Source organism: Ahaetulla prasina, chromosome 1, assembly GCF_028640845.1.
Source record: "Ahaetulla prasina isolate Xishuangbanna chromosome 1, ASM2864084v1, whole genome shotgun sequence".
NCBI lineage: Eukaryota > Metazoa > Chordata > Lepidosauria > Squamata > Colubridae > Ahaetulla > Ahaetulla prasina.
In genome coordinates, this window is record NC_080539.1 from 320,032,139 (window position 1) to 320,045,392 (window position 13,254).

Here is a 13,254-nt window from a genome sequence, read left to right on the forward strand (position 1 = left end):
GGGGAAAATATATAGCTTGAGTTAATTATTACCAGTTAAAGGAACATGTTACTTTTTGCACATTGTTTCTCAATTCAGAATCCAGTTTGTTTTTTACTATCTGCTTTGATGATGGACGATTACTTACTTAATTTTATATTACAATTGTTACACTATCCATCTCTTTAAGAAATTGGGGCAGCTTCTAAGCACATTAAAACATTTAATAGTTGAATTATCAATAATAAAAAAGGAGAAAACACATTCTTTTTTAAAAAAATGCACTGTACACATCTTTTACTACCCAGTGATTGCATGAATAGAAAAGGCCTATAATATTTTCAAGAGGTCTGAAGATTAAAGCATAGGTGGGCTTCTATTAAAAGAAATCCTACGTGAAGAGCAAGTTGATTTAGAGAAAGTCATTCTGCCTACTATAGATGACCATGATTTAACTATGACATACTCAGCTTCTTACCACGAGGCTACAGAAGCATCATGGATTGTATGGGAATAGGTTTTAATATAGTAATGCTAGCACCTTCTATGGCACTCAGAAAAATACTGTGTATTACTGGGGAATTGCTAGCGGTGAGCAGGCAAGTTTTTTGTTTTTTTAAAAAAATCAGCTTTCAAGTTATTTCAATGGCATCCTTTTCTTTCAGTCCAAGGCTAAGGCCAATGAAAGATTAAAAATGGAGATTTAAGCCACAATAAAAATGAAATTATATTTAACTGGATGCAATGCACTGAGCCTTCCAATACTTACTGAATTTTCTCCCTAACAAATGTATGCATGCTTACCATATGGTGGACCTAATAGAATCCTAAAAATCTCAAATTGGAGAAATAACAAAACTTGATGATTGCTCTGAGTTCTTAGGTGTGAAGAGATCACTGCAACATTACCCATATTTGATTTGATTTAGGCTTAGTGTTTGCAATAGCCATAGGAATAAATATTTGGACTTAGAACAGGGGTCTCCAACCTTGGTCACTTTAAGACTTGTGGACCAACTCCCAGAGTCCCTTAGGCAGCTTTGCTCTGGGAACTCTGGGAGTTGAAGTCCACAAGTCTAAAAGTGACCAAGGTTGGAGACCCCTGACTTAGAAAAACTTAAACAGCAAAAATTTGTATGCAATTTAATTATGTAGGTGTCCGTACAACATTAAACACTACAGGGTGCCTTTATATGTAGAAATGTTACTGATGGTTTTAGAACCATTTTTAACTGGACTAATTCCAATAATTGATCTGACCTGTGGGAAATTTTAATACAAGTGTTTCTTATTTAACAATCACTTATTTAGCAACTGTTTGAAATTATAATAGTGCTGAAAATGGGAAGACTTTTGACTGGGTCCTTGTAGTTGCAACTGTCCGAGCAGTCACATGACCATGTTTTGGATCAAGGGTCTCCAACCTTGGCAACTTTAAGCCTGGCGGACTTCAACTCCCAGAATTCCCCAGCCAGCTGGCTGGGGAATTCTGGGAGTTGAAGTCCGCCAGGCTTAAAGTTGCCAAGGTTGGAGACCCCTGATTTGGATGCTTGGTGGCTGGTTTGCAAATATAATGGTCAGAGTTTCCTCTGTTCATGTAACCACTAATTGTGATATTCAGTGCCAGCATTTGACCAGCGAAGAAGCTGGCAGGAAGTCACAATGGGTAATGATGTGATGTCATGCTTAATGACCACACAGGAGTCACTTAACAACAGCAACCAGAACTGCCATAACTGCCAGCATGGTCAAGTGACATTGTGCTTAACTATTGTATTGCTTAGTGATGGAGTTGCTGGTCCCAGTTATTGTAGTTAAGCAAGACCTGTATAAGAATTTGATTCCAGATGTCACACAAAATAAAACTGTTACATATGATAAAAAGTAATCATGCTGTAATATCTCTTGATGGGTTTTTCATGTCATAATAAAATCTGAAATAATATTAATTCATTCTATTTGATACTGTAATATGCATCCTAAAATATAATTAAAAAATAGAAGGCCCAGAAGATTTTCCCAAGGCTGTTCAATTAGAATTACTATAATTACATAGTTTTTTCTGTGTCTTCTTTAAAGCAGGTGCTATCTTATAACTGAAGTGACAGCTGAATATCATTCTTCAAAGATGAATGAGATGACACTGTAGGGAAAATCTGACATAGAAGAGAATTCTAGGTGGAGAGGCAAGCTGTATGGGAATGGCTCTGAAAGAGAGCTTTGGGGAAAACTGGCTTTGTGTGATAGATACTCACAGATGAATTGATCTGGTAGCTAGAATCTCTGGATCAAAATGGAAACATCTTGACAAATATCACTGTGTACCCCCAATACCCTAACGAAAGTTTTTCAATGAACATTCCTCCATTTTCTTCTCTTTACCGTGTGCACTGAACAAGACCAAGGCTTAATTCCAATAGGAAATTGAACCTCACAAATGGCAGATTTAGCTCACAAGAAAATTGGTCTGAGAAACACGCTGCAGACTTTTTTTTTTAAATCCCATTTCCCTCTTTTGTTCTTGGCAGTCTCAAAATCCAGGCTGTTCAAGCATGCACTCATTTTTGCACGAAGGGTTTTTTTAAAAATAGCTTGTCAGGCTATAATGTAAAGTAGGTCATTGTTCATTCAAAAAAAAAGTCTGTACAATTTATTTGAATGTGTGAGGGGGGTGGAAAGCTCCTTTTCAGTCTGTAAGCATGTTGTCCTGTATAGCATTTAAAGCACTTAATCCAGGAGGCTTATCCATGTGGGAAGAATGACGGGCATTTTATGTAACAGTCTTTATTATACATGCCCACCTTTAGAGAGGTAAGCAATCAGTGTTACAATCACTCCAACATATACCCCTGTGCCAATGGTAATAGAAAGTGCAGCCAGGAAGAGTGCTCGTCGAGAAGCTGAGCTTGCCTGGTGAAAGTCCCCCTTGGAGATGGCTTTACTTGTCTGGAAACAAACAAAGAAATACTTAGATTACTATATTGTGTCTTATTCACTATAACTTGTTATAGATAATAATATCAGTTGTTTTTCAGCAAAGGACTCTTTCTTATCTGCTGAAAATTAGTTCTGTCTATGGCTGGATTAGATGAATAAAGCAATTTAATTCTATTATAGTCTTAGATTGAAAACTAATGTGAAGTTATGATTCTGGCGTAGACCAGAGAAACCCAGGTCCAATTCATCACTCAGTGATAAACTTTATTGGATTAGCTTGAGTCAATCAATATAACTAAGCTCATAGGATTCCTGTGAAGATTTTCTCTTTCCACTCATCTCATTTTTTAATATATAAATTATAAATCTTTGCAAGATAAATAAACATTTTGCAATCTACCTGTCAATCAATATCACACATCCTGTTCGAGGATTAGAGATTAAAGTTTGGCTGTTTTCCAGGAGTGCTGAGAGCTGTTTGCTGGCTGCATTGCCAAATAATATGGAATGTTCAATTCCTCCTTGGTCCAACAATTATATGTTCCTTCAGTAATGGTATGTTATTGCTTCTACAAATATTTCTTTTGAAATAAATTGATCCAAAGTCACCAAAATACTTCTACGTTATGTTCATATAAGCAGCATAACCCAGCCAGTTTCTTAATGACAGTTCTAGAAGCACATTTTTAAAATGTGTAGGCCTACTCCAATTTGTCTGTTCAATATGCAACAATTATAACAGAATAAGGCAAAACCAAGCATCCAGAAAAAAGAATGCCAATCTTGTGCCCACAACCAACCACTCAAGTCCAAGTCAGCACAGGCTGTGAACAGCATAAGAGGCAGAAAACAACCCCCCTTCCCATTTTCAAGTCGTTTGCAAAAATGCCCCATTCCAAGTTTTCAGCATATTCCAGGATTGCACAAGGAGGCAGTGGTGGGACATGTCAGGACAGCGCTGGCCAGCTGCTCATCAGTAGGCTGTTCTCCTGGCAGGGTCTGGCCGCGAGCAGCATCGGCAGGCAACGGTGATGGGACATCCGGTTGCAGTGGCGTGACTGGGCTGACAGCAGGGTGCAGAGTCCTGATAATCATGGCTGGAAGCGCGTGCATGGCCGCAGGGGAGAACTGCTGATAAGCGGCTGTGTTGCGCAGCTGCTGGAAGTCCCGCTCTTTTTGCAGTCACCACCAAGAGAAGGGGCGTGGTAGCTAGGTTTTGTGGGAGCGGCCTCCGTGAAGCCATTCTGCCTAGATAGCAGGTGCATGTGGGGCGCGTAGGTCATGTCCCCCCCTCTTTCTTTCCCTCACAGGAAATGGTGGGGACCGGCTGCGCAGGCACTTCAAAGGCCTTATTTTCTGGAAAGGGTTTATTTTAGTGCATGCGCTCAAAAGCCTGATTGGGCTTATTATCTGGAGAGGTCTTCGTTTCGGGGAAACACGGTAGCTGGTCATTTGCATCCTTTTTGAGGCTCATTGAAGCACTTAGAATAGAATAGAATTTTATTGGCCAAGTGTGATTGGACACACAAGGAATTTGTCTTGGTGCATATGCTCTCAGTGTACATAAAAGAAAAGATACGTTCATCAAGGTACAACATTTACAACACAATTGATAAACTTAGATGTTTATCACAATTGATAAACTTAGATGTTTATCTGTTTCCTCAGGGTCACCTGAGTAGTGCAATCTCTGACCCTGAGGACAGATAAACATCCAAATGCTTCATGACCCTCAGAAAGGATGCAAAAGACCAACTATCTGCAAGGAATATAAATATAAATATTTATAAATCCTTCCATTCCCCACCATCCAGTCAGAGCTGAAGAAACTTCTTGGATGAGAAGTGAAAGATCTTCAAAGAAAAACAAGGAAGTCTAGTTGCCTGCTGAAGAAGCACCTTTGGGAGAGATCAGCACTTGGTTGATTTGCTAAAACCAGATCCTGCACTTACAAGAAAACGCTAGGAAGAAGATATCGCAAATGTTTTAAACTGCTTTTATTTTCGTCTACAAAATTATCATATAGCAGAAAGGTAATTTTATAGTCCTGGAGTCTCTCCAGTTGATACCCAACAGTGTTGACAAGTTTTATAGACACTTCCTTTGGTGCTCACAGAGTAGCACTTCTTATTTTTACATTTTTAAAAAAGTAAACAGCAAACCAGCAGGTCAGGACCACACCATTAGCGGCCATTGTTTGAAGATCTCAAAACAAGCTCTCTAAATTTCAAGCCCAGTGTCCCAAATTTGGAGACAAAAGTTATATTCTGTTGACATCAGTCAAGTATTTTATAAGCGTCAGAAAGGAAATTATTTCTTAAACTGAAAACAATGAATATAGTGGTGGATAAATAGAAACAGACAAACTATTTTACCTCTCTGGTTAAAAAGATACAAGTGCACTTGTTAACAATCAGTCTTGGAACCTATTAAAAAAACTATGAAACAAGAAGTTGCTAGGTAAATCTGTGAATGGTACCAGGCCCATTAAGTACTGGATATTAAATAAAATGGAATAAAATAATATATTGTGGGACAATGTTACAGTAGTCCTCGGTTAACAATGGTAATTGGGAGAGGAATTACTTTTGCTCAGCAATGCAATTCTACAGCACTATGTCACATGAATTCATGGCTTAGTGATGGCAATGCCCGCAATCCCCAATGCCTTTGTTAAGTCAGGATTGTGGGTGCTTAAGCAAGGACATCCTTGAAACTTCTTGCTAGGTTTCAATCACCAAATAGAAAGTTGAAAGTTGCAGGTGCCTTGCAAACAGGCAGGCAGGCAGATGGGGACTGTGCGAAGTTGTGTCAAGCAAGGGGCTGTGTCAAGGACTCTAGAGCCACAAATCTGTGGCATGAAAGCCCCCCCCCCTCCCCAGAGTTGCAGCACCTTCCATGCTGCATGGAGACAGTAGTCAGGGAAAGACAGTAGTCAGGGAAAGATGAGGAAGCTGGGGGGCAGCAAGGGCTGTGGATGTAAATGCAGGCTGGCTCAAATTTTTATCACATGATGACGGGGGCAGTTTTTCATTGCCTGCCTTCAATTTTAAATGGATGTTTCCTTTATAAAAGTCTTGCAATGGAACGTTATCACTGTGCAAGGCTGGAAGAAGCTGATATTTTAATTCTGGTCCCAAATAATTTTTCAGGAATGGTGCTTTGATATGAGCAAGGTAATTATATGAAAAGGAATATTAGTTCCAACAGTATATTATTATAATGCTCACCTTTATTATAGAAGCCCTATGATAAAAAGGTCTTTTGGTATTTTGTTTTTAAAAAATCCAGTTTTTTATCTATCTTTGTTTTGAACACCCTGAACACAATCATTCAGAATTCCTTTAATACAATGTCGTGTCTATCCTAAAAGGATCCAGATTACATTAAAATGGGGATGGGAGAGCTTGTGGTTTAGGGCTATGTGCAGTCTTCAGTGTAAGTTTATGCAGTTCTAGACTCATTTCAAAAAATGTTTGCTAGCTGTTTCAATTTCTGGTAACAGAGGTCTATTCTTCTTTCTTGACAGGCAGGGAAGAAAAGAAAGTGAGAAAGATACATGCAGGTGTGTGTTTGAGAAAAAGAGGAAAATAGGTTTAGCCACCTTTGGTTCCTCCCTGTCCACTATACCTGCATACCTGCATGTAACTCAGGCAGGTAATATTCCTGAGCATCAGGCTCATGAAGAGGCAAGGCAAGCAAATGACAAATACACATCAGGACATTATGACACAAACCCTGCCTCTTAAATATTTGCATGCAACATCAGGTGTTATGTATTAACAGTTGTGCCTTTAAATATTTGAGCGGGAAATCAGCACGTTGCTGATTGGACGAAGCCTCCAGCAGAACTGTATAAAAGGAGAGGTTTTTCCCCCAGCCTGTTGCTGGGTTCACCCTATATTAAAGAGCTGTTGTCACTACCCTGGTCTCCAGCCTCGTTACTTCCCGAACTTAACATTGGCGACGAAGGTGGGATTTCGAGGCTAAGGGGAACCAGAACCGAGCTGAAGCACGCTAGTTCCGAACCCAGCAAACTCAGGGCAGAAACGCGGAAATGGCAAACACGCCGCCCGCACCGTACAACCCGGGCAAGGAGAAATGGGGAACATATATGACCCGTTTCGAAAGCTTTCTAGAAGCCAACGAGCTACAGGGGATCTGATAACGCATAGCGGGCTTCCTTCCAAAGCCATTGCGGCCCGGAGGAAACCGAGATTGCGGAAGCCCTGGCAGAGCCAACGCCGATACAATCGGTATCGTGGCCGACTCTGCAGACTTTGCTGAAGAACCATTTCGCACCGACGCCGTCCAAATACGCAGCGGTTTGAATTGAGAACGTAGACAGATGGAGGCGAGTCCATCGGAGACTACATGGCCGCTTTAAGAAGAGCGTCCAGGACTGCGGATACCGAGACTTAGGCGAGGTGCTACTCGAGCAACTCATCCGAGGGTCAAGGACATCCGCCACGACGACGACTGCTAGCCAGGAGCAACCTGACTCTAGCCACGCTCTGGGCGAAGCCAGAGCACACGAAATGTCTACTAAAGCAGCAGAGACCCTGCAAAAGCCTCTTCAATCCAAGGCGGCGCAAAGCCAACGCCAGTACACCAGGAGGAGATTCAGTCCGAATCCGAAGGTGAGGCGAGGATGAGAAGGGTCTGCCGGACCGAGAAACGCACACTGAGGACCGTGAGTGCGTAGCTGCGGAGGGCAGCATCAGCGCCATCGCTGCAGGTTTAAAGAGCAACATGCCGGCGGTGTGGGAAGAAAGGACACTTAGCTCAGGTTTGCAGAGCGCCCAACCTTCCCGAAAATTCAAATCGACCAATCAAAACGCGGAACCGGAAAGGCGGCCCGCGATTGGTTCAAACAAGAAAGGCGCGAAGTCTAACCAAACGACTGTCATTATAGGCCGCGCCTCAACCAAAGTGGAAAAGAAGATTTTCACAAAGCCCAAGATCGAGGGAGTACGGTGCAGGCTTGAAGTAGACACGGGATCAGCGATCACCATCATGTCCTGGGACACTCTGGCGAAGTCGCTGCCGTCCGTCGCGAAGCGCCATCTGCAAGCACAGCGGCTACGAGTGCACGACTACCAGGGGAATCGCATCCCTGTTCGAGGGACCACCTCCGTCCGAGTCGAGTACGGCCCTCACAAAAAGACCCTGCCCATCACGATCGTCGAAGGAACTCTGCCCAGTCTGTTGGGACTAGACTGGTTTCGTGCCCTGGGCATGGGAGTGACTGGCATCTACAGAAGTGACTGCAATTTGAAAGACATTCTCTTTAACGAGTTCAAAGATGTCTTCAAGGACTGCCTGGGCAAGTACAAGGGGACCCCTATTTCCTTCAACTTAGACCCCAGGTAGCCCCCATTAGGCTTAAGGCGAGGAGAGTCCTTTGCCCTAAAACCAAAATTGATAAGGAGCTGGACAAGCTCATAAATCAGGGATTTTGGTGCCAGTCGATCACGCAAAGTGGGAGACGCCAATCGTCACCCCCATAAACCGGACGGGTCAATTAGAATTTGCGCTGACTACAAGGCGACGCTAACAAAGCCTTACAGAAAAGCGCCACCGGTTCCCGTAGTGCAACACTTATTGCACTCTTGGGGCAAGGGCAAGTCTTTGCAAAGTTAGACTTGGCCCAAGCCTACCAACAACTGCCAGTAGACGCCCGCACAGCCAAGCCCAAACGACAGACGCACAGGGGGCATTCAAGTGCACCCGATTGCAATTTGGGGTCAGTGTGGCACCAGGGCTGTTCCAAAACCTGATGGAACGACTACTGCAAGGGCTCCCAGGGTAGTTCCCTACTTGATGATGTCCTAATTTCAGGGAAAACATGGAGGAATTGGGGAGTTAAGAAAGGTCTTGAGCATTTTCCGGACAGCCGGATTAAAAGTCAAGACAAATAAATGTCAGATAGGGGTCGAATCGGTCGATTTCTTGGGCTACCGGATAGACAAGAAAGGAATTCACCCTACTGAGAGCAAGGTTAAGGCAATTAGGAAGGCTCCAGCGCCCAAAAACAAAGCAGAGCTGCAGGCATTCCTGGATTGGTTAATTTTACGGTCTTTTAAAGAACAAAGCAACTGCTATGGAACCGCTGCATAGGCTCTTAGGGAAAAATACTGTTTGGTCTTGGGGAAAGTCAGAAAATAGGGCTTTTGAAGCAGTAAAGAACCTGCTCTCAAGTGATAGCCTGCTCATCCAATATCACGACTCACTACCCCTAGTGCTGGTTTGCGCCCCTTATGGGGTGGGGGCTGTACTCAGCCATAGACTTCCAAACGGCACAGAAGCCCCTATAGCGTTCTACTCTAGAACGATGTCCTCCCCAGAGAGGAACTACAGCCAATTAGACAAAGAAGCTTTAGCCATTGTATCAGGGGTCAAAAAATTCCATGAGTATGTCTTTGGGCGGAATTTTGAAATCGTGACTGACCACAGACCGTTATTGGGATTACTGGCTGGCGAGCGGCCAACGCCTGTGGCACTGTCGCCACGTTTGACTCGATGGACTATATTTTTAGCCGCTTACTCATACAAGCTGCAGCATCGACCGGGAAAAGAAGTGGGGCATGCAGGCGCTTTGAGCCGATGCCCACTGCCGGGGCGACCGAAGACCCCACTCCGGGACACCCATCCTCCTTATTGACTCGTTGGACTCTGGCCCAGTCACATCAAAGGAAGTGGCTCGGCATCATACCGGGACATTGTGTTAAGGACTGTACTCGGTTGGGTACAGAGAGGGTGGCCGCTGCGCCGGGCGAACGGTTCAAAGAATTTGTTAAGAAACGTGATGAGCTCTCGGCTCAAGGGGTGCCTGTTATGGGGTGATCGTGTAATAATTCCTGTTAAGTTAAGGGCAAGGTATTGGACCTCCTCCACGAGGGTCACCCAGGCATCGTGAGGATGAAGGGTTAGCTAGGAGCTATGTATGGTGGCCACTCATGGACGCAGAGATTGCTGAGAGGGTAGGAAATGCCAAGCTTGCCAAGAGTCCAGACCGCTACCTCCAACAGCCCCAGTCAGAGAATGGGAAAAGCCCCAAGGGCCTTGGTCAAGAATCCACATTGACTTTGCTGGCCCCTTTCACGGCCAAACGTTCCTAGTGGTGGTGGACGCATTTTCCAAATGGTTAGAGATCATACTTATGAAGTCCACCACAGCTGAAACAGTAATCGCAACCCTGCGCCACCTATTCGCAACTCACGGGTTGCCGGACACTCTGGTGTCCGACAATGGGCCCCAATTCACGGCAGCCCAGTTTGAAGAGTACCTGGCAGAGGAAGGCATCCGACATGCCCTCTCTGCACCTTTCCACCCTGCGTCGAATGGCCTTGCAGAGCGTTCCGTCCGGAGCGCTAAGGAGGCATTGTCCAGGCTCAAGCCAGGTGACTGGCAAACAAAAATAGACTTTTTCCTAGCCGTCCAGCATAGAACCCCAAGCACAGCCACTGGGAAAAGCCCAGCCGAATTGCTAATGGGACGAAAACTCCGGTGCCCACTTGACCGTTTGAACCCCCATTACACACCCGAGGGTTACAAGGGGGAGATAGAAAAAACAAGGGAAATGAGCATAGGCGACCGGTGTGGGCCGAAACTATGGGGACGGCCCTAGTTGGCTCGCAGGACAAGTAACAAGAGTAACAGGGCCAAAATCGTATGTGGTAGAGCTACCAGACAACCGAATGTGGCGGCGCCACATAGACCAGTTAAGGAAACGAATAACTGACCAAACCGAACCAACAGAGACAGGAAATGACCAATACCACTTTGAATCCACAGCTGACAATGACCCGGGGGAGGCGCAAGACTTAGCTGAGGTCCCAGAGTTCCAGCGACGCCATCAGGTCCCCGAGGGAAACAGCAAGGAAAATCCCAAAATTAATCCAAAGCCGGATGGCCAAGAAAAAGAGTCGGCCAATAATCCAGAGCCCGATGGCCCAGAGAAAGAGCTGGGAGGAGAAAACAGCCCCTCCGACCAGCTCAAAACACCACCCAGAACTGAACCGCGCAGGTCAGAAAGAACTAGGAGACGCCCAGGTTATTTGCGTGACTACGTCGAAAAATAACATGTAAATAAATATGTAAATAAGACCAAGTGTTTTCTGGGAGGGGAGGAGTGTTATGTATTAACAGTTGTGCCTTTAAATATTTGAGCGGGAAATCAGCACGTTGCTGATTGGACGAAGCCTCCAGCAGAACTGTATAAAAGGAGAGGTTTTTCCCCCAGCCTGTTGCTGGGTTCACCCTATATTAAAGAGCTGTTGTCACTACCCTGGTCTCCAGCCTCGTTACTTCCCGAACTTAACATCAGGAAGCAAGTAAGAAAAATGGAGTTTGGGTTATGATTTACATTAAATATTTTTGATCTCTCAGAGGTTAGATACAGATGCCAATGATCTTCAGGATATAAAGCCCACAGTAGATTTTTTTTTTCCTTAAAGAACAGATGATAAATCCTGAGTCTCACCTGTTTATTAACTTAGATCCAAGCAGATATCTACTGCAAAACTGAGAATTCTAATATTTCTTTCTTGTTCAGACACAGACATTACCCATTAGTCATGAGAAGAAGTCATTAGTCATTAGTCATGAGAAGAAGACCTGAGCTTTCTACAGAGCCAAGTCAGATGGAAATAACACTAGAGCAATTATTTCATGTATATATTGTTTGCCAGCATAAGTAGCAACATTGTGAGTTTTTTCCCCCCTGTCACTCATTGACTCTAGCTATGCTTTTTTTTAAAAAAGAAAAAAGTCTATACAGAGAACATTTTGCATCTTAGAAAAATCCCAAGCAATTTTAGATTAGATTTACTACTATGAAATAGTTGTGGTATAATGAGTAGTGAGACTTGGCAGGGTTCATATATAAAGACATTTAATAAACAAAGACTAGTTTACATACAAGCATATATTAATAGATGTGAATTCTTACCCCTTGAGAAAAACAGAAGGCGGCAATTCCCAGGGGCCAAAAACAGCAGAGCATTGAGAAAATAGCTAAGCCTAGGTGGTCTCGTGGAGGAAGCATCAGAAAGTTATCTTCACTCTCGCTGTCACTTGAAGAGTCACTCTGGAAGTAAATTAATTTGAGAACAATGACCAATCGCAAACTGTAAGCTTGCTCCACAAAGCATCCAAACACTATGCATGTTTAATGTTGTTGTCTTGACAGCATACTTCATTTCTCCTGATGCCTGGTAGGCAAATAATTTTCACCTGGCAAGAGACTTCCCAAATTAGGAATATCGTATTGTCTCAATATTTTATTTATTTGGGTGGATTAAGCAGCTTTGCCAGACTCTTCTAGACAGATGGTATAATAGTAATAAAAGAGATCAAGATCTGAAAATCAATAGTTGAAAGATTGTGGCATAAACTGGCCCTGTTGGTCCCTGTGGTTGTCAGCACACAGGGTGTCAGGTCAAAGTGTATGGCACTTAGAAAACCTGAGCATTGATAATATTTCCATCAGTCAATTGCAAAAGGTGACATTGCTTAGATCCACATATGTACTGTGCTGATACATTGTGATATTGTAGGTTCTTAGGAAGAATTTGATGCATCTGATGGGATCTCACATTTTTGAATATATAAGAATAATAAAAGATATGCATCAAGAAAGAACATATAAAACAGAACCAAAACATGCCACACAAAAACTTACAGGAGCTCACCTACCACCCTGTCCTAAGGCCTGGGAAAATAGCCAAGTTTTCAGTGCTTTATGGAACATCTTCAGGGTGAGAGTCATATTACTATTCTAGAGGGCAGGAGTTGCAACAGAGAAGACAGTAAGTCCAGCCCAAGCTCAAGGAAGGGAGTCAACCTCCAGGTTCCAGGATCTTTACCTGCCACATAACTGACGTTATTATGAATAATCCACTGAGAAAAGAGATCTAAAATATGGTATTTGGCACAGTCTTCACCACTGGTGTCCCTCTTAAAAATGAAAATACCTGACTTTGCTAGGGAAGCAGTTATGCTATCAGTAGGCTGACTGAGAAATTTCTCCTTGGCTTCAGTCCATAACTTACTTCGTTTGAATGTCTAACTGTATTTTATAGATTTTAATCGGATTTCATTCAGACAATAGTAGACTAATGATTTTCAACAATTACAGGTAATCCTCAATTTATAATCCAAATTGAGTCCAGAATTGTGCTCATAAGTAGTAGAAGTTATTAAATGAGGTGCCAACATGATCTAGAAAGAGTGCAGAGAAGAGCAACAAAGATGATTAGGGGACTGGAGGATAAAACATATGAAGAACGGTTGCAGGAACTGGGTATGTCTAGTTTAACAAAAAGAAGGACTAGG

At 43.2% G+C, this 13,254-nt stretch overlaps 1 protein-coding gene across 4 annotated transcripts in view; it reads right to left on the reverse strand.

The window, feature by feature from the left end:
• Positions 1-1,508: 1,508 nt before the first annotated feature.
• Positions 1,509-13,254, reverse strand: part of SYNDIG1L (synapse differentiation inducing 1 like) — a 60,665-nt gene continuing 48,919 nt past the window's right edge. For all 4 annotated transcript variants that reach the window (XM_058162345.1, XM_058162346.1, XM_058162347.1 and 1 more), the window contains exons 4-5: positions 11,870-12,007; positions 1,509-2,925 (exon numbers count right to left, since the gene is read on the reverse strand). In XM_058162345.1, the coding sequence (XP_058018328.1) occupies positions 2,767-2,925; positions 11,870-12,007 (297 nt within the window). In that variant the 3' untranslated portion in view covers positions 1,509-2,766. The remainder of the gene's footprint in view (positions 2,926-11,869; positions 12,008-13,254) is intronic.